Raw genomic sequence first — 22149 nt, 5'->3', positions numbered from 1 at the left:
ACATTGCAAACAGTTAAAAAAGAAAAGGAGTTCCAATATTTTCTGTAAGCCACGTTTTTTGTAAAGAGAATGAACTTATCCTTCCCTTATTCTGTTTCATTCAGGTCTTATCATATTAAAAAGCAAAACATAAAAATATGAGAAAAAAAATATTGGTTGTATCTTCTGCCAGACTTCGTAATATAACCCAGTTTCCTATAAGACAAACTGATTTTTTTTATATACAAGAAGAAATTGTTTTGTAAACAATGGACAAATGGCAGAAATCTTCACAGAGAGGAAAGAAGCAGATGCTGACTTTAAAAGATAGCTGAAAAGGGCTCAGGATTTAAACCTATGGATTAACATACTGTATATATAGGGCAAGATTCTGGTGTGCTTTTTGATTAGTAGTTTCTTCCTCATTTAAATTCCTAGTTTTCTGCAATAAATATACATATAAAACCTTGTATCTGACTGGGAATTGAAAGATAGAAAGTGCATCACTACATCCAAGCCTGGATAATTCTGGTGAAGGCAGATATAGGGTGAAGGCAAATGGGGCCCTTGAAAAAAGGAACAGAACCATTTAAATTCCAAATCCAGCCCTTTTGCTATTGATTTTTCCCTTGTCCCCTTACTAGTATATTGAAGACTCACTGTGTATTTATGTTTTCTTCCACAGAAGTGGCAGAAAGAAAGCTGACCATGGAAGAAGAGGAAGCCAAACGTATTGCAGAAATGGGAAAGCCAATCCTGGGTGAACATCCAAAATTAGAGGTTATCATTGAAGAGTCCTACGAGTTCAAGGTCAGTGCCGGGTACTCAGAGTTTTTGACAGGAAATGAGGGAAGGAAGAGCAGGAAAAGAACTTAGCAGAAAAATTGGTTAGCAGAGCTAAACAGAAGAAAGGAAGATGACCGAAGGGAAAAAGGAAGGGTTCAACAAAAGAGGAGGGTTGCATGGAATGCTAAGCTAAGGCAAAAGTCCAGGCTAAGTCCTGGGAGGGAAGAAAAGACAATGAGAAAAATAAATGAGGTTAGGGAAAGAGAGAGCAAGTTTGAATGAAAATAATTAAGAGATGTTTTAAAGAATACGGTCCTAATTTAACAATAAAGGAATGGCCAGAAGTTTCACCACTGTCTTCTGAACAGTGATGGATGGAAAGTCCTACATCAGAAGGAAGGTTAGGTTGTGCTTTGAATTATTTATAAAAATAATAAAAACGGGATAAAAAAGAATCTAATAAATAATAAAATATTCATGTGTTGAAGATACATAACTAAGAACGAACTAACAAATGTGTGGTTGCTTCTAGCTAAAAGAATTATCACACTGATATATGTGAGAAATTAACAGGGAAATATGCTAAATATTTATTCTGCTGTTTTCAGCTGCTAATCCTTACTGTCAAATGATTCAAAGGCCAAACAGACATGCCCTTACATCTAGCTGAAACAGGTTTATGAAGGTTGGTTGCCGTGGAAATTGTTTTTAGCAACATGTCTGTCTCAATCCAGGTCAAGTCTGCTAAGACTCATAGAACAGTGTAGAGCAGTGGTTCTCAACCTTCCTAATGCTGCGACCCTTTAATACAGTTCCTCATGTTGTGGTGACCCCCAACCATAAAATTATTTTCTTTGCTACTTCATAACTGTAATTTTGCTACTGTTATGAATTGTAATGTAAATATCTGATATGCAGGATGTATTTTCATTGTTACGAATTGAACATAATTAAAGCATAATGATTAATCACAAAAACAATATAGCAATGCTTGCTGGAGAAGCTTACTCTTCCTTGCTCAAAAATGTTGGGAGGGAGGGAAGGGGAAGGAAGGAAGGAAGATTGAAGGGGAAAGGAAGGAAGGAGAGAGATTGAAGGGGAAGGGATGGAGATGGAAGGAAGGAAGGAAGGAAGGAAGGAAGGAAGGAAGGAAGGAAGGATTGATCTTTGGAGAGTCATGTTTTCCCAGATGGTGATGAACTGCAACTCCCAGCATTCCCCACTCTTCCACAGTGCTTTTTAGGGCTGCTGGGGATGGTACAGTGTAGAGCAGTAGTGGCGAACCTATGGCACGGGTGCCAGAGGCGGCACTCAGAGCCCTCTCTGTGGACACGCACGCCGTTGCCCCAGTCCTAGGCCTTCAGCTGGGTTTTATAAAACCTTTTCGCTTTAGGCCTCCGCCGCCGTGTGCAAAATAAAAAAGGTTCAATCAGTCAATTTCAACTTCTCGCAGGGGGGGGGGAAAGATCTTGCAAAGTTGGAATTGATTGATTGAACTTTCTAGTCCCACCCAGTCTGCCCTTACCACCAAAGCCACGCCCACCCAATGGGCCACACCCAGCCAATGGGCCACACTCACCCGGCACCCGACGATGCATAAGTGGGTTTTGGGTTGCAGTTTGGGCACTCGATCTCTAAAAGGTTCGCCATCACTGGTGTAGAGGAACTTAAGCATGCTAAGTTCATGCCATTATGAAAGGGAATTACTATATGAATGTAAAATAATTTATCCATTGACAAAGTACTTTGCAGGTTATGGAAAAGACTAAGAAAGAAGAATGGCATTTACCAAGAAGGGAGAAAGTTTTATATGAATAAAGAAGCAGAAGACGCCATTTTTTTAATGATGCAACTATGACTTTTGGCAAACAACCTGTCATAAAATGACTTCCTGACCTACTTATAGTTTGACATTTATGCCTTTCATTTCTTTCATTTACTCTTTCATGGACATTATCTGTGGCTTAAGTTAGCTTCTTGCAGTTAAAACTTTCTCAAAGAGTTAAGACTACAATTCAAACTTATAAGGAATGGAAATTCTGGGTTATGTCATCATAAAACCCTTGGAAGACACCTGCTTGGAAAAGCTACCTAAAACCTTCAGTCAGCCTCCATGTTGACTGAACAATGCTCCAAAGGAAGGCCTTTAGTTGAACCAGTATTCTTTGTATTCTTCTAATTGACAGAGTACAGTGGACAAGCTCATCAAGAAGACAAACTTGGCGTTGGTTGTAGGAACTCATTCATGGAGAGACCAGTTCATAGAAGCCATTACTGTCAGTGCAGGTGAGACAGAGTGAATGCCTTGTACTCAGCCAAGGAAGCAATCACCCGGAGGTAGGGGGGGGCAATTCTAACATGAATTACTTCAGGAGTTTTTATGAAGCCCTTGCTCAATAAATATTATGGACTGGTGAAAGAGTTTAACTTGCTTGACTTTGGTTTGATTTGGGGGGGGGGGTGTCCATGCACTGGATAGTAAATGAGTGCATATTACGTCTGATCCTAAAGAATTTTGGTTTAATTCCTTGTTTTTTAACTTTTATTTAATAGAATGGTGTTCAAAAATCACTGAATGGTGAAATTTCCAGGAAATGTAAGGTCACAATAAAAAGAAAATTTACAGTTTAATAAAGAACTGATTATTAGAAATTATTTTTTAAAAATAATTCCTGTTAACTGTAATTTTCCAGAATCAGATTAGGTAAAATTAATTCCTTTAATTCTCACTGCCAGTAATTAAAATTAACCCCACGCTATTAAAATTGTTCTTGACTGATCAATTGGGTTTCATTTTGAGTAACCCAGCTGTTTTTATTTAATTACCTTAGTAGAATCTAACTAGTTGATTTATCTATTCAATTAAGTTAGAATGCTTCCTCCTTTGGATAGACTTTGGTAACTCATTGCAACACATATCACAGAACCTGCCTCCTTAGTGATAAAGAGTGCTTTAAATCCACATACCTCTGTGGCTAGGCACGCTAAGGGCCTCTGTTTTAAGTGAACTCTATGGTTCACAAAATAGTCATAGCATCCTGTTGCAAATGTTAAGAGTGCATCTTAGCTGGATACTAGCATTCTTCCTGGGAAGAGAGTTAATTTCCATTAAGTCTACATTTTCTGCTGTATGTGAGCTTCCCAGACACAAAGAGAAAAGTGCAAGGAAAATCCCAAGCATTCTGTTTATGAAAGTATTCTCACTACCAGCTGTGGGATTTCCTTGCTTATAGCAGTTTGTATTTCAACACTCACTATGTCTCTCTCACTCCTCTTTTCTTCCTTCCCTATTTGAGCATGGCTTGGGGAATACTCTGCCTGCAGCCAAAATCACTCATATCCCAAAATAAAAACCATTAGAGTCAACAGGATCTGTTTTCACAAAGGCCTGTTTTATATCAAACTGCCGATTTGTTGTTCCCACATCTCTCCTTTGCCTTTTTCCAGTTTATTTTTCCCTTGCTTTGTGATATACGCTTCCTATAATAGTGCATATTATTAAAGGAGTTCTTCTCAAGATTACTCTATGCAAGTCTTCAATCTCAGGAATTTGCCCTCATCCATGGTAGCCAACTGCCGGTGCCAGATATGCTAAGATACAGTGATGTTCAGGTGGAAAACATTTCCTGTTTGATCTACTGCTCTTATTGTGTTGATGCAAAACCGGCCACTAGCAAGGACAGGCTGAAAAACAGGAGTTCCTACATTTTGTGCCCAACAGATGCATTTGAGATTTTGAGAAAGTGTCAGAGGCACCATTACAGATCTTTTTTTAAAAAAAAAAAAGTAAAAAAAGAAAAAAGAAAAAAGCAGAGTGATTAGAAGACTAAAGTTGCCAACTCCTCCACTCTCTTGCTTTTCTTTTCTAAAAGAATCCTTTGAATTCATGCATTGCACAGAAGGGGAGACAAAAGGGGAAGAAGGGAGTTGGAGACTAGAACCCTCTTGCTTTCTAACTAGCCAAAGTAAGTTTTGTAGAGCCAAGAACTCTGTCCAAATAGGGAAGGTCATGAAGTTTGAGTGGGTGTTTTGGTAAATGCTGCCCAGAGCTCTGATGTAGGGGTGCAAGTCAAAGCCATGGCTAATCCCAAGAGAAGTTGACAGAAACCATATGAGACAAAACAAATTAGAATTTCATTTTTCACCCATTTTTCCCAGTGCCACCCATGTGTTTACTGCAAGAAACCTCTTGAATAAAGGTAATCCGTTTGAAGCCCACCTTCCAGATACAAAGCTGTTAGATGAAAATATGTTGCTAACTTTTATTTATTTGATTGAGTGAAATGGCTGCCCATCTCACAGCAGTAACTCTGGACAGCATGCAGAGTTTAGCATGCAGAGTTAAAAACAGCAGTGTAAACAATCTGTACCATAAAGTCCAAGGTTACAACAAGCCCCACTGGTAAGAAAACATTAACCAGCAGAGCCCTAATGCTTAATGCTGTATCATAGAAACTCTGAACCCTTTTGATTGTTCTGCCCATGTCAGCTGGCACCTGAATTTGAGCCTCACTCCAAAGGAAAGACTTCAAGGGGGGTATGGAAATTCAAGGGGGGTATGGAAATTCCATCTGTGACATCCACATTGGTAGTAATGTGTTTACCCAAATACTATTGCATTCTTTTTCCTTACACACACCCCAGCAAAGCATACATACACAAGCATGTTGGAATGAAGGTAGATTGGGATTACCTAGTGCAGTGGTGGCGAACCTATGGCACGCGTGCCACAGGTGGCACTCAGAGAGCTCTCTGTGGGCACGCGTGCCATCACCCCAGTCCTAGGACTTCAGCTTTTTCGCTTTAGGCCTCCACTGTCATGGGCAAAAAAAAAAAAAAGGTTCAATCAATCAATCAATTTCAACTTCTCATGGGGAAAAAAAAGATCTCGCAAAGTTGGAATTGATTGATTGAACTTTTTAGTCCCACCAAGTCTGCCGTTATCACTGCAGCCACGCCCACCCAATTGGCCACACCCACCCAGTACCCGATGATACACAAGTGGGTTTTGGGTTGCAATTTGGGCATTCGGTCTCTAAAAGGTTCGCCATCACTGACCTAGTACATTTCTTGGTCTTCAGCAATAGATTGACATGGATTGCTTCCTGATTGTTTAACAATGATAAACAATTGTAGTAGCCATCTATTGCTGAAATAAAATTGAAGGGAGACTTTTACTAAGAGAAATGTTTGTGAGGAAATGTCTATGGAGATTCTCGGTCATCCAGGTCATGGTTGTCCCAAGGGTGCTTTTTCAAGAGAAAACGGGACTTTCCTGTTTTTCTCTGAAGACATTTCACTTCTCATCCAAGAAGCTTCAGAGTGAAGTAGCTTCTTGAATGAGAAGTGAAACATCTTCAAAGAAAAACAAGAAAATCCAGTTGCCTCTTGAAAAAGCACCTTTGGGACTTTTGTGGGGGAAAATACTGTTTTGAGATTTAGAGCAGGTCCTTGGACTCAAGAGTTCTTTAATCCCAAGCTTGATCTTTTGTATCAAGCTCCAGTTAAGATTTTTAAGGCACCAGAGCTGGTCCCCTCTTGAATATGTAACTTTGGGCACTGAGAAGAATGAGCCTTTCTGTCTTGTATCTAACACCAAATACTGAAGTTCAATTACTTTGTCGTGTGGGAAATAATTTCTTTGAATAACTTTAGTTCAAATACTTGCTTCTTCTGAGAAAAGATGAAAAAGACTGCCTACCTTCAATCTTTCCACAATGCTGTCACTGTTGCTATGGTGATAAATGTGGTCATCCTCCAGGTGCTCATATAAGAACAAAGTTAAGGACATTGAGTGTTGCTTCCTTTGCTGTTACCTACTTTCAAGATTTATATTATCATTACAAGAGATAAGGAACCCCAGTGCAGTCTCAAACTGTTTATCCCTGCTAGCTTTCCAGAAACTAATAAAATCAGAAGGAATGAAAGTACAGTTTTAACACTGCCTTGTTTTTTTTTGTATCACTCATGAAAGTTTTTGACTAGAAAAAGACTTTTTTCCATGATCAGCTTTGAGGGGATGGAATTTCCTGACTTTTCCTCCGTATGCCAAGCTCTCCATGTTACACCACTATTTTGGATTTTATATAGGTCATCTGTAATTAAATAGGTAGCCTTTCAGGAAGCATAGAGGTATGCAATGATAAGGTCCTTGTGTACTTTTTGGGAGATAAGAAAAACAACACAGAATGCTGTAGGCAAGAAAATCAGTTACCATCAAAGAGCTTCTAAAGGCTTCATGCCCATAGGAGAAGGTGGAACTGTTTGATCCAGAAAACAGAGCAATTTCAGGAAGAAGATAGGTGACAAGATTAAGAAGCAGAGACTCGGAGAAAACAGCCAGCAACCAATGTTCATAGTTGAAGGAAGATTGGGAATGAGAAAATAAAATCATGACAAATTTCTGGATCAAATACCAGCATGACACTGGATGGAGGTTTCCTAATTTGGTGTCCTCTATGTTTATTAAGATGAGAACTCTAGTTCTTTTGCATCCTCCTTATCTAGAGGGCAGCTAGCTGTGTATAACTGTGCTAGAAATTCCTAAGTAGCTTAATGGAATATATGCTGAAGCTTCTTAGGAGCTAGCCAACAACCTGAAGATCAGGAAAGAAGAAGCAGCTCTAGCAGTTAGCCTTATTTATCCCTTAACCTGGAATGTTCTCTTTTTTGATCAGATGATGGTTCTAAATACAAAAATGGCCGTGAACCATACGGGGCAGGCAAGAAGGTTATTATTCTGTGAAGCATATTTAATTATTTAAATGGCTATTTTCATAGAATACCTTTTCAAGGGACAGATCGGTAATTGATACTCGCTGTCAAGGTTCCGACTAACGAACCCAACCAAGTAAGCACCGATGAGACGATCCAATCTCTTTGTGCAAAACTTTATTGAGTACATCATTTCGGCATGATTGAAAGCAAAACCAGCTCTGGTTATTTCCCACGCAAACTGCTATAATTAAAATATAGAATTCTCCCTCTCCCTATTAATGCAGGTCACATTGTCCAATCAAGTGTTAAAATATTGTTATGGGAAAGTGTCTTTGTTTGTTGGCAGACACCTGTTGAAACATCCTTGGTTCACACAGTTGGTTTTCTTGTTGTCTGGGGTCTGCATTCCATTTTTCCCCCTTTCCCCCCTCCCAAGTGCACTGGCAAGCTAAGAAGCAGTAATGGTAGCAATATCGTGTGTGCGCTTCAAGCTTGACACTAGCCCGTTCAAGCACGTACATAAACAATGAAAAAGTTTGGAAAACTGTGTTCTCTGGATGCTATTTACCTGATGTGCATATTTGAAAGCAAGCTATTCTGAGAAATGAATAAAGCCAACAGTTCCTCCAAGAGCAACCTAATAAAGTGATGATTGTATGACCTGCTATCCCTTCACTGTTTCTAGGCTTGGACAGTTGGGGGTTTGCATAGCATCCACTGATTTGAAGCTCTCTATTTTGTCTTTCCTACAGCAGGTGAAGAGGATGAGGATGAGTCTGGTGAGGAGCGCCTGCCCTCCTGCTTTGATTATGTCATGCATTTCCTGACCGTCTTCTGGAAAGTGCTCTTTGCCTGCGTGCCCCCGACAGAGTACTGCAATGGCTGGGCCTGCTTCATTGTGTCCATCTTGATCATCGGCATGCTCACTGCCATCATTGGAGATCTGGCCTCCCACTTTGGCTGCACAATTGGCCTCAAGGATTCTGTGACCGCCGTGGTCTTCGTGGCCTTTGGCACTTCGGTCCCAGGTGAGACTGGGACTCTTTGAGACGGTCAGGTAGCACCACGTGGCTGCTAACTACTCCATCACTAACCATGGTTGCAAACTATCACAGAGTTACGTGCAGCATCCTAGAAATGTCCTCCAAAAATGTCATTTAAAAAAATATCCAGGCTTAGACAAAGAGAATAAGCAGGGGCATCTGAAAGCCAGTTACAGGATTTTTATAAGGAAAAGCAAGGAGAAGAAATTATGTCTGCCTTACTTAACTCCTTGGAGGGCTGTCAAGTAAGAAAAATAATGAAGAAATATTTTGCAACACCCATCAGCCTGTTTGGAATTTATGATGTATTGCACCTTCCAAACATATGTACATATAAATAAAAAGCAATGTCAGCAAATGATAAAAGTGTCTCATATTTTATCTCAAGAAGCCAGTTAACGGATATTCTGGCTGAACTGTTAGAAATGATTCTTTTAAATATTTCTGATAGGACTTGTTTGTGGAGTAGGGAACATTTTAGTATTTTCCTTCTTTGCACAAAATTAATGGCCTTGATTGTGCATATTAGTACCAAATTAGCTTACAAATATAAGTCACTTCCACCAAACAGGTTTCTAATTGTTTTCATTCTTATGCGAAAAAAACACTTTAAGGTACTTTATGCTAAATGATAGCATATAAACACAGCTATCATTTAACAAACCCTGTTGCTACTAAGACTAAATGCTACTTATAATTTCACATAGTCAAGACAGCCAAAAGACATGGGATACAATCCAGAATCACTGTAGTACTTTTGTCTTTTGCACCACTGAATAAAAGTAGGGCTGCACATGCTGCCAAATACTGTTCCTCAGCATCACTTGTGGTCCCACTTGCTGTCTTGCTGATTTTAACACCACCCACTCTTGCAGAAACATCTGCTTCTTTTAAAAAAATATGATTTGATTAAATTCCAAATCATGAATAAAAAAATAGCCCGGAAAAAAAAAGAAGTGCCCAAAAAAGGAAAAAAATATAGATGCAATATAGACAATTGTTAATGTTAGAGTACAAGTTGATGTATTTTTTTTATCTATACCTCTACCAAAGAAAGTTAGAAGCCACACACCCATCCCTCTGCAAACACCTGTGCTGTCCATCTTCAGTTTACGTATCAAATCTCTCTAGGTATAAACGGAAGTGTGAAAGGGAAACATTTGCATGTATGATTCTCCTTTGGAGTACAATACATGAAAGGGGGAGGTTATCATGACTGGAGCCTCTTTGGGCATTCATTTAAACCAGTGTTGGCAACTCAAAAGATGTGTAGATGCATGGCTGGCTGGAGAATTCTGGCAGCTGAAGTGCACAATCTTCAAGTTGCCAAGTTGAGAAACACTGGTCTTAAACAAATAAATAAACAAACACCAGAGGCCTTGAAAGTGGGTAGAGGAAAGATATGAATGCTACTGATATTTCTCCCAAATTCTAATCTCCCCAAATTCCACATTGGAGGTCTAAGAGGCCCTGTGGTTATTTTTGCTTGAATGGAATAGAATAAGACCCCCAGCTGAATAGGAACAAGCAGGTATGAGTGCTGGAGGGCAGCCCTCCTTTGGACCTCTTGGAGAGATGTGATGGGGGCCAATGTACACATCCCACCAACCAGATTTGGAAAGACTTGAGTTAAGACCTTGTTCTCTTCATGAGGTATCACTGGTGGGACTGATTGGACTAAGTACTCTTCAGCACATCTCTTTCGTGTGAGCTTTCATTTGAGCACACTGATTCACCACCTTAAATGTTGTTGGCCCTTTCTTTTTCTGCCCTAAAAGGTGTCCCCATCTTCTTCATGCCAGGACCATGTTTGTCTTTTTTTAAACTGGGAAGACTGCTTGAACTGCTACTTACGCATTTGTTTCTTTTCCTTTCCAGACACTTTTGCTAGCAAAGCGGCCGCTGTACAAGACATTCATGCAGATGCTTCCATTGGCAATGTCACAGGCAGCAATGCAGTCAACGTCTTCTTGGGCATTGGACTGGCCTGGTCAGTAGCTGCCATCTACTGGGCTTATCAAGGAGAGGAGTTCCATGTATCAGCCGGCACTCTTGCCTTCTCTGTGACACTGTTCACCATTTTTGCTTTTGTCTGCATCAGTGTGCTGTTGTACCGAAGACGGCCTCATTTTGGAGGAGAACTAGGAGGCCCCAAAGGGTGCAGACTTGCCACAACTTTGCTTTTTGTGAGTCTGTGGCTATTGTACATTTTATTTGCTACCCTGGAGGCCTATTGCTACATCAAAGGGTTCTAAGTCACGGAGAGATTTCAAGCCAAAAGGGAGGCCTTCTCCTCCTTTGATACCTCATTGAACACCAGAGTGTTGTCTGACCAGGAGTGGCCGCTCCCTATCAATTTTCCAGAACTGCCCAGGTTAAAGGATGACTGGGCTTCAAGAAGGGCAAAATTATCATTATAAAAAGTAAAGACAGATATTAAAATAAAGCCAACAACATCAGTCACTCAGTCAAATCAGAAATATCAGCAGTTCTTAAAAGTACCCATTTGTAGAACTCTGCTGTAAGACTCCACGATGTTCATTCCTCCACTTTACAAAATATCATGTATTCAGATGACGATCTTATAAAGCATTGGGGTGGGTTGTGTTTTTTTTAATTTGGGAAGGGTGAATCTTACCTGATCTATTTTCTTTTTTTTTAATACAAAAAAGGGGGGGCTGAAAAAAAAATACAGATTCAACCTTCATACCACATTAGAGCTGGAGTTGAAAATGCTCTATATTTTTTACTCTATATGAACATTTAATTATTATTTTTCACTTTGTTTTAGAGTTATAGTGCTATTGTATTTTAAGTGCAAACATAACCCATATAGACATGACACCAACACGTACGGACACACAGATGAAAACTACAGTTGAAAACTGGAGCATGTAGCAAGTAATACACCTCCCTGGGCTACCAAAAAAAGAAGAACAACAAGCTGTAAAGATATTACATGTAATGTGTATATTTTGAATATGGCAAATCTCTTTGTGTAATTAACATAAAGCTTTTGGCACTGCAGAATTAAATATATATAAATATATATAGTTATTTATACACAGCAAATAAATCAATGCAAACTGCAGTGTGAAAAATACAAGCAAAAGAAAACCAGCACAAGTTTATTACTATTGTCATCATTATCATCATCATCATCATCATCATCAATTTGTTCCATATGTGGAAAAAAAAGAACATTCTTTTTAAGTAGAGAATAATTTATGTAAATATAGTTCTCACACTTTTTGAGTGTTAAAATATCAGTCAAAATCCTTCAAGAATTATATTGTTTTGCTTTGACTTTGCTCTTAAAAACACTAAAGAAAGTTTAAAAAAAATATGGCAATATCTCTATAATCGTTGTCAAACCAGATAATGGCATCCCTGTTAAACAAAGGTTGTTTTAAAAAATCTGCATTTAAATCTAATACTAAACCATAGTTTGATGTTAACTTGAGCCTTGGTGGCGCAGTGGTTAGAATGCAGTATTGCAGGCTAATTCTGTTGACTGCCAGGAGTTCGATCTTGACTGGCTCAAGGTTGACTCAGCCTTCCATCTTTCCGAGGTTGGTAAAATGAAGAGCTTATTTTAAGGGGGCAATATGCTGACTCTAAACCACCCAAGAGAGTGCCGTAAAGCACTATGAAGCAGTATATAAGTGCTAATGCTATTACTGAATCTCCTGTTCATGTATAAAGAGCACATCCCTCCCTTTTCTTTCTTCAATGTGATTACAAATAGGAGGTTGGAAAACTTCTAGTATCAGTTAATTAATGTTCATCATAATGGGGCAAATCAAAATTTAGTGGAACTATGACTGTCTAAAGAAGTTAACTCAAATGTGATTTGCAGTTATGGCTCATTCAGGTGACAAGAGTAGAGAAGGATGATAGGCATAACATAACTATATTGTAACAGATATGGAGTGAGGATGCCTGATTGTGATTGCCCATTATCCACGTTAGCCAACAATGAAAGTAAATTATGAAACATCTGCAGTGCGTTATTACTAATCTACATTTTGCCATTGCTTGGTGTTCCAATGAGATAACTTGTGAAGCCCTTTCAAGATAGAGGACAATCTTTCAGATGACTATAGAGTCACTGCATTTTCCTGTAAAAATGATCATCAATTTTGAGGATTTGCAGAGGGATCTCCAATTTTTCCTAAAGAAAACACCGATGATAATTTTCCAGATAACATGATGCGTCCATTTTACTTGCAATGCAAGTGACTTCTTGTTTCTTTTATGTTCCTGCTTCTTGGCCTCCACAAGACTGAAATGTTATGTTTGTAATTGCCACCATTAATCATATATACAACTTTCTGGGAAAGAAGCGCCTTTTGATTTTTTCCCCCAAGAGTGTGTGTGTGTGTGTGTGTGTGTGTGTGTGTGTGTTTCAATAACTGCAGAGTTAAATATAGGGTTGATACTAAAAATTATATTTGCCTCACAAACACATTTCTTAAGCATAAGCAGCAAGTGGGGAGCTAGATTTTTTTATTATTTAAGAAAAAGAGTTCTTTTTCATCCAGAAATACAAGGGTTGTATAAAGGAACTTTTTTTTCTCAGATTTTGAACTCATTGGCAAGTGAACAAGAAAAGTGAAGTATCTGTATTTTGTATCTTTTTTATAAGTTTTTTAAAGAGTAGAAAAGAAGCTTATGAGCATTCAAGACTGATTATATATAGGAGCAATTACCCAAAGAATACACTCCTAAGCATGGAAATAGATGCAAAGTAATTTCAAAGAGTTATGACACTGAACAAAAAAAGGAGTATTTCAATTTTAAAACCAGAGTTTTTTATGCCAACCATACTCCGTTTTTATTGCCTTATTCTATATAAAAAAGGAATCCCTAGATTTTACACCACTAAACATTGCCGACTATAGGGGGTGGCGCTCATCTCCATTTCAAGGGCCATTGAGTCAGCACTGTCCAAAGATATTTCCGCAGTCATATGGCCAGCATGATGTCACAGTGGGCTGTTATCTTCCCATCAAAGTGTTACCTATTTTATCTACTCGCATTTCCCTGCTTATGAACTGCTAGGTTGGCAGGATCCAATCAATCAGAATAGTGCTGGAAGGATCTTGGAGGTCTTCTGGTCCAAACCCCTGCTCAAGCAGGAGATCCTAGAACCTATTCAGGCAAGTGGCTGCTCAGTCTTATCTTAAAAACCTTCATTGATGAAGCACCCACAATTTCTGAAGGCAAGCTGTTCCACTGGTTAATTGTCCTCACTGTTACGAAGTTTCTCCTTAATTCTAGGTTGCTTCTCTCCCTTGATTAGCTTCCACCATTGTTTCTTGCCTTGCCTTCTGGTGCTTTGGAAAATAGGTTGACCCCTCTCTTCTTTGTGGCAGCCCCTCAGATACTGGAACACTGCTCTCATGTCACCCCTAGTCCTACTTTTCTCTAGACGATCCAGAACCAACTCCTGCCACTGTTCTTCATATGTGTTAGTCTGCAGGCCTTTAATCATCTTAGTTGCTCTACTCTGCACTTTCCCCCAAAGTTTCATCTTTTTTGTGATACGGTGACCAAAACTGGGTGCAATATTCCAGGTCTAGTCTTACTAAGGAGTTATAAAGCGGTACTAATACTTCATAGTGATTTTGAGAACTACAGCGAGGATGAAATCACCCCATTGCACAACTCTAGGGTCTCGATCATGGACTGTTGGCTTTCCAACCGCTAAGCCCAGCATCTTAACCACTGAGCCACTACCCCACCTTCTATTCCATATATACAGGCATAATTGATTCTCTCAACCTTCAAGTTGGGGGAAAATGTCATCCCCTAAGAAATTGCTAAAAGAGAGAAAATTAGATTCAAACAAAGGTGTGGATTTCCTCAATGGTGATGTGAGATAGACAGGATGTACCACGTCACCAAAACATGATGTCTCACACTGTGGTTCTTAACCGGTGCAAAACACCAGATACCTGTGCCTACCCTTTAGGTAGAATCACTTTGGCCCAAACCAGGCATATTTTGCAGAAAAAATGCTTTCCCCATTTTTCATTTGCTTGTTACAATCTATTTTAATTTTACCTGCTTGAATTCTTCAGGATAGGGAAGGAGGCAGATCTGAAGTCTATTTTAATAAATCTCTTGGTTCCTGCTGTACAAAAAGTCCCGTACAAATCCTTGACTTTATGAATTATTGCCTCTTCTGGATATAAAAAGAAGGAAGACTGATATAATTTTTAAAAAGATCAGAATTTTGGAGAGTCATCATAGCTAGAATCGGTGTGATTTAATGATATGTTGTTGCAGCGTACCTTAGTAGTAATGATCTTTTCACCGGGGGGGGGGGGGGAAAGTGTCCTTCCTTTGATTTTCCATCTATGCCCTTGGGCTTTATTTGTGCTTGTTCCTTTCCCAAAGAAGCCCAGGACAGTACAAATGAAGCCTTGTTTTATCCTTAACATCCTTGCAATGACCTTGGAAGGGGTCTGTGTGACTGCTAAGCATTGCATTTAGGCTTGAAGTCCGGTTTCACAAGTCTTTTGTTCAGTGCAGTGAATATTGTTGTCTTTCCTGCCTCAGATAGGAAGCTTCAGCTCACAGCTTCTTAGTCATGAGCTCTATACAGGAAACAGCCTGTCTATTGATTTATTTAAATGGTGTTTTCGGTATCCAGGTTTTTCAGGTGAATTTTACTTGATTCTGCCTATCTCCCCCATTCCTGGTTGATACATGGCCTTGGTACAATAAAGCCTGATAACCTTATCTCCGTGGGTGGTTTCTACATTCCTATCTGCCTTCTTCATGAAGACTTCCTTTTGGGTATCACCAAGTTATGGTTACCTGCCATATACATGTACTAGGAAAATCTGGTCTAGGCTAACTTTCTCCATGAAGTGTTTCCTCATTTTCTTTTTAACTCATTAAATGCAAAAAAAATAAACTGAAATTTTGTGCTGTCGCCTTTTTCCCAGTGAAGGTGATTTCCATTTCTTTCCAAACTTGTGCATGTAACTTTTTAAAGTCTTTTACATTTTAATTCCATGTTATCCCTTTTATTTATCCTTCCTTGCTTTGCAGCAAGAGAAACCACAGAGATTAAAAAAAGGGAAAGCAGCATGTAAAGTAATATCTTAAAGCCTAAATTATTAAAAGAAAAATGTCTGCAAAGACAGTTCAGAGCTTACTAAACCCCAAGATTTAAGCAAACAGCTATTTCCTTATATAACACATAAACAAGTACAACCTTGGAGTTAACAAATCTTTGTCGACCAAGTCTTCTACAAAAATAAATGTGAGGTGCCTTTCCCAACAGGAAAATATGGGATTTATAGTCCGGTACCTTGTCTGATAAGCACCTGTTTGAGAATTTTGTGTGTCTCTGTCCCCAATCCTGCTTCAGTGAAGAGGCTGATAACCGTGACCTACTTGGGCCTGGATCAAAAAAGAAAACATCATTCATTCAGACAAAATGGGCTCAAGACAAAAAGGAGCTCTTTTGTCTTCTCAGTTTTGAAATATCTGTATGTGCATTGAATCATCCTTTAAAAGCTATGTTCCTTGTTTTGCTCAACTCAATGTATTTGAATCTATTAATTAATTAATTCTGTGACCCTTTTTATCTGCAGAAGAGCTTACTTTCTATTGGAGGCTCTTGCCAAACAAAAAAGACCATTTTTTTTCTTTATTTTTGCTTCTCCTTGCTCATTCCTTTAAAGGGTCCTGATTTTCTAATCTAGAGGAAGGAAAGCTGCATCTGTGAGATTCACTTCTCTTTCTTAATGCTAATAGAAATACCACTACAGTAACATGCCATGCACAGGAACATAAGATCTGGTTCCAAGTTCAGATTTTCCACGTTGAAATGGAAGGTCCATGTCAAAAAGTAGCTAGGTTGTAGATGTTATGCACATTATTTGATGGTTGTGCTTTAAATGTTACGCTTCTGTTGGAATTGTTTTGTCTTTTGGAATTTTCAATCTTTTGTGTTTATGGTTGGGGGGCTGGCCAGAGTTTATGACTGGAGAGGCATATGAATTGAATGAAATAAATGAACAAACTAGCTGTTCAGGGTGGCAAGAGAAGAACGTATTTGTTTTATAACCACTAGGACAGGGGTAGGCAACCTTAGCTCTTTTATGACTCGTGGACTTCAATTCCCAGAATTCCTGAGCCAGCCATGCTGGCTCAGGAATTCTGGGATTTGAAGTCCACGAGTCATAAAAGAGCCAAGGTTGCCTACCCCTGCGGACTAGGAGAAGCTCTGGCCCTTGAGTTAGATTTGTATTCTGGGTGTTTGTTTATCTCCAAGAAACGAACCTCAAAATAATGGATGTGCCTACAGAAAGTACACTGCAGTTCCCAGGACAACTGGCAGTTAAAGTACAGCACTCTTCTAGCCAGAAGGGATCAAATATAAAAACAGATTACATCAACATTTTATGTTCTTATAATGGCCAATTAATCAAGATGCTCGCAAGAAGGATATGGATGCAATAGCTGAGCTCGCTTTAATGAACCAAGAGAATTTGTCCAAATTCTCATCTGAATGTTCTTCCTGGAAATGAGCAAGAGGTATAACTTTGTAGGTCCAATTAGTAGGTCCAACATCTGCTTTCCTTCCAGTGAAGAGTATCTGCAAGGCTGTGGCTGACTCCCTATTTTCATCAAGATTATCCCAAAGCAATATACAACTTTAATGTATGTGTGCTGTATGCTGCAGTTTTGATTTTAAAAATTAAACCGAACAAAATGGATAAAATGATAAAGCCAAAATTATTTTAAATGTGTATTAGAAATTAGGGGAAGAAGGAAGGATCATGTGGAAGTACAGCAAAATGTCAAGTTACTTGATTGTCTTCACCTCTTTTGTTCTTTTCCAACTTCCCTTTCGGTTTAGGTAAGCTCTGGTAGGCAATTCTGTTCTTATTAAGTCAAGGAAGAAAGCCTGGAATTTCAAAGAAAGAACTGAAGTCTGTAAATGCTACTTTCAGCAGTTCTATTCTATTCCTTTTGGGGTAGAAAAACTGTCTGAAATCCTTGAGGATTTCCATTCAAGTCTGTTAAAACTCTAAAATTCTTGGAGAGACAAGGTCACTTTCTCTCCATTAGGTTTCATTAGGCGGTTAAGAAAGGAAGAACAAGATACATCCATTAGTACTATGTTATATATGCATATATACCATGTTCCTCATGAGAACAGAATACACACACACACACACACACTAGTATATCCTAATTTCATTTCCTATATCTTCACCTAGATCAAAACTTGAACTCTCCAAATGTTGTTGAGCAACTTCTACGATCCCTGATGATTAGTCAAGATGGCTGAAGCTACAGGTTTCCTGCCTCAAATTACTATTTCACTTGAACCTTAACATCCTGGATGCACAACTATTTTCAGATCAAAGGCCCAACTTGGTGGTATGAAGAGCTGCACTGCCAAAAATTGAGTCTAAGGGAAAGGCTAAGCCCAAACAGGGGGATCTGCAGCAGGTAGGAGTTGGTTAAAAGATATCAAGATGGCAGCTACAAGTTCACAATTGAAGACTGTCTTTCTTATACGTGGGGCATTGGTGACTCATGTAAAAAAAAAAGGGTGAGTTTTTGATTGCATGATCACAGCCAACATCTTGATTTTTTGACCCCCATCCCCCCAGGATACTCCTGGACCAAACTTAATTCAATTAAAATTAAATTCAGTACACGGAATTTGATTACTTTCAAAATATCTTTTTCACATTTCTTTTGGCTCATGTTAAAAATGATTCTACAACTGCAATGTGGTGAGCCACATGTGGCTTCAGGGCAGCAAGTTGTGCATCATCCCCTCAGTCCTATACAAAAGAACTTCAATGATTCTCTCAAGATGACAGAAGAATTTGTCTCAGATGTGCAAGGCACTCTGAGATCAATCCTTTGGCTGAATTGCTTCTTCTCCTTCTTGTGCCATATCCGTTATCGGATGTTGACGATCACGTTGGAGATCCTGTTTTTATCAGCAGCTGCACGAAAAAGTGCTGCTGAGTTTTGTCCAAACCAATCCCTTAGATTTTGAAGCCACGATGTTCTTCTTCTGCCTGGACCTTGTTTGCCTTCAATCGTTCCCTGGAGGATTAAATGGAGTATGCCATATTTTTCTGGGTGTCGCATCATATTTCCGAAATATTCTAATTTTCGTTTTTTAATTGTTTTGATGATTTCCCTTGGCTTTCCCAGGCGGCTTATCACCTCCTCATTTCTGATCTTGCCAACCCAGCTTATACGTAACAGCCGCCTGTAAATCCACATTTCAAATGCTTCTAGTCTCTTCAGGTGGCCTTCTGTCAGAGACCAACTCTCTACTCCATAGAGCAGGATAGAAAAAATATAATATTGCTACCAAAGTTTTTTTTTAAGCCTTCTTCTGGAACAGGCTGTGAGGTTTGGACATTTGGGCCTCATGAAAAACAAGGGATGAGAACCAGTTTGATGTACGACTAGAAATGGGAGCCATGTCTTCTGGTCCTCCCTTAGGCACAGAGGCCTGCTGGAGGACCTGGAGCTGAACCCATGAGGATCTTGTAATAGGAAGAGATAGCGTTATATATGCTGTCTAGGTTGCCGTAAGTAATATAATTGGAAGGTGGTGAACTCTCCCTCATTGGATGACTTGACAGGGATATTGTGGCAGTTTCTGCCCTGAGCAAAGGGGGTGGGTTGAACTAGATCTGGGGATCCCAAACTCTTAAGCTCATCAACACTTTCAAGTTTCAGTTTGTTCATTGACCCCAATGTTTATTACATGAAACTAGTGTGATAAATACCACTTTAACTAATAGTACTATGAATACTAACATAGCACATGTGTTGTCTCCAGTTCAGGTCTGAGCCTGGTGCTGAAGCCGATGAAGAACATCAGACATGAGGTGCAGGTTTTGTTTCCTTTTATTGAAGCTCTCCAAGAAAAGGGGTCCTGGCCAGAAAATGCTTAGGAACCTCAAACAATAGAATTAAGAAAGCTTTATACAATTTCACTAAAGCGGAAGGATAAGACAGGATATATAAGAAATATCATCTAATGAACATTTTAGTAATGATCTAACAACTGTTCTGTTAGTTTCTAGCTGTCCCTATTCCTAAGCCTTGTCTAATGAATGCTCCAGGAGTTATTTAATACATATTCTATTTGCTCCAAGCCATCCCTATTCCTAACTTCTAGATGTGGTATGCAGGATGTCCAACTCTTTGTTACTGTTGTCAGTTCTCTAACCACCCAGAATTGATACAAGTTGTATATGTGCATATTCTCTGCGAATAAGCATTCTTTAGTCCTTGCCAGACAGCCTCCACAATTACAGGCTTCCCGGTTTTCTTTCAAGTGTATGTCATAGTCTTGCTTTATTTTAACAGACAGCCCATCAGCCACAACAATTTTAGAGAGTCCCATCAACCCTTGGAGAACCCAGAACTAGATGATTTTTCCAACAGCCTGCAAACCCTTGCCTTCTGAGACTCTATTTAAAGTAAAAGCATGGATTTTCTGCTCTACTAGCAGCATGAAGGCCGGCTCAGTTTGATGCAGGTTCCTCTTCTTGTTGTTAATTCTCTCCCAGCATGACTCTACCTAGGGGGATTACTTTGTTTCGCTACACCTGAACTAGTGTTGCCCTTTCCTCCACTGCATGGAGAGCTTCCATGAATTAATTTAATGAGGAATTGGGATAGTGCCGTTCACTGTGGCAGAACTAAACTTGTTCGCTGTATTAGCCAAATTGAAAGAACACAGCAGTTCACTCTTGGCGCCAGATGGCACACCTGCTGAACACATTTAGTTATTACCAATATCCAAAAATTAGGTCGATAGGTTTGATTTTTAATTACAGCCTTTATTTTTTTTTCCAGTCCTGGGGCCATAGGCCTTACTTTTAGGACTATGGCAGCTAGAACAGAAGATTATACTCTGGGTCATTTGTTGGTAGCCTTTTTTGTCATTCGGGGAAAAAACAAAAGCTTTAATTTAGAACAAACATTAGCATGTGGATACTGGAGCCACTGGTGACTTTTCTACAGCCTTAAAAATGCTTCCCTGATTCCTACTTGTTGCAATAGGTCTTTTTTTATTCCCCAACTGACAGATGCAATTGGGGTACTCTTCCAATCATTGCAGTTCCACTCTGCATTTGTTTATTTTTTAAAAAGAGGTTAATTATGCAATAAAACACAAAAGGTTTCATATTAATGTGCATATTATAAAATGTACACATTTTAGTGATATGTTCTTGTACATGTACACAGCATAAACTGTCAAACATGATCAATTTGGTAAAATGCATGGAAACCTAGCCACAGGCAGGTGCTTCCATCAATCCTCTTACAGCTTAGTAAGGTGAGTTAAGAAGCGGTACTAGACTTGGTAAAAGCAGCCTGGGGATTTTTAATCGGTCTCAGCTGGCTGTGTTTGGGCATCAGATTAAGCCCCTGAAGTGAGCTTACAAACAGCAATCTATACGTGATCTCACCAGCATTCATCTTGCAGTCTCTTAGCAGCACCAGCTTGCACCACTACAATTCAGTGACTAAAACCCCCCCAAGATTTTTAGTGTGACAGAATAAGAGGCTTTAGACACCCATTTTGTCCCTCATCATTGCAGCTCAATCCAATATTTTAAAAAATGTAAACGTATTTTCCACTTAAGGATACCACTTTGTAGCCATTCAGTCAGAAGCTAAACAAGTGAGCAAATGTGAATACCAACGTTAAAGAAATATATCGAGATGAGGAGAAGATTTGGGTTTCTTAAGGGAGGGCTCTGAATGATGAGGCCTCCACTTTTTTGACTGACTGACTGACTGGCTGGAGGGAGCACCAACCAGTTAATTGTAGGGTCCCTTTTCAACATTTCAAAGTCTAAACTAAACTTCAAAACATTTTGGAAGAAATGGGAATAGAAAGATGGTATGGACCAGGCATATCCAACGTCTGGCCCACAAGCTGGATGTGGCCTACACAGGCCACACCCACCCTGGCCCTGCCAGGGCAAAACAAATCCCAATACGTCACAATACAGCCCGTGATGCGATTGGGGTGGATCATGGTTGAACTGTTCTTAATATTAGGATATTTTTCTTTAATATTCAGTTGGGTTGGTTGGTTGGATTTGATTTAATTCAATATGTAAGCTCACTTGTGATAGTTTGCAAGCCAGAGTTATAAATAGACATGTCTTATTAACACAGATGCTTGTGGGGATTTTTTTGATTATGTGCTATCAAGTCATTTTCGATTCTTAGTGATAACTTAGGTGGATTTTCTCCAAGATTATCTATCCCTAACCTATTCTTTCAAGTCCTCTAAAGCAGCGGTCCCCAGTCCCCAGGCCATGGCCCACTACCAGACCATGTCCTATTCAGAACTGAGCCATGTGAGTGGCTGGCTGGTGCGCATGTGTGCGCAGCTCAATTTGCATAAGTAATGGGCCAGCCCACCATTCACACAGCCTAGCTTCTCCCTCCCCCCCCAGCTGGGCCACCAAGCTCAAAGGTTGGGGATTGCTGCTCTAAAGGAGCACTTATCACTAGGATAATTTGATAATTTGAATCTGGTTATTTGTGCCTCAAATGAGAACTGTGGGTTGATTCGTTCAATCATCCATTG

General features: G+C 39.4%; 1 protein-coding gene across 1 annotated transcript; it reads left to right on the top strand.

Annotated features, from left to right (window-relative positions):
- The first annotated feature begins 666 nt into the window (after nucleotides 1–666).
- On the top strand, nucleotides 667–11018 carry SLC8A3 (solute carrier family 8 member A3). Its single transcript, XM_015820028.1, has 4 exons — nucleotides 667–789; nucleotides 2952–3051; nucleotides 8235–8510; nucleotides 10404–11018. Exons 1-4 carry the CDS (start codon nucleotides 688–690, stop codon nucleotides 10778–10780), a joined length of 855 nt encoding a protein of 284 aa, XP_015675514.1. The 5' UTR covers nucleotides 667–687; the 3' UTR covers nucleotides 10781–11018.
- Nucleotides 11019–22149: the final 11131 nt, after the last annotated feature.

The sequence above is a fragment of the Protobothrops mucrosquamatus genome, unplaced genomic scaffold (genome assembly GCF_001527695.2).
Source record: "Protobothrops mucrosquamatus isolate PMUCROS unplaced genomic scaffold, P.Mucros_1.0 scaffold1044, whole genome shotgun sequence".
Taxonomy (NCBI): Eukaryota; Metazoa; Chordata; class Lepidosauria; order Squamata; family Viperidae; genus Protobothrops; species Protobothrops mucrosquamatus.
The sequence above is the reverse complement of the archived record's forward strand: the minus strand, read 5'-3'. Positions and strand labels throughout refer to the sequence as shown.

What these genes read in the sequence shown, in the direction of transcription:
- SLC8A3 (XM_015820028.1), top strand. Translation starts at nt 688, where the DNA reads ATGGAAGAAGAGGAAGCCAAACGTATTGCAGAAATGGGAAAGCCAATC. An exon ending in AGCCATTACTGTCAGTGCAG is followed by an intron (nt 3,052 to 8,234) that starts GTGAGACAGAGT and finishes TCTTTCCTACAG; the next exon opens with CAGGTGAAGAGGATGAGGAT. An exon ending in CTTTGGCACTTCGGTCCCAG is followed by an intron (nt 8,511 to 10,403) that starts GTGAGACTGGGA and finishes TTTCCTTTCCAG; the next exon opens with ACACTTTTGCTAGCAAAGCG.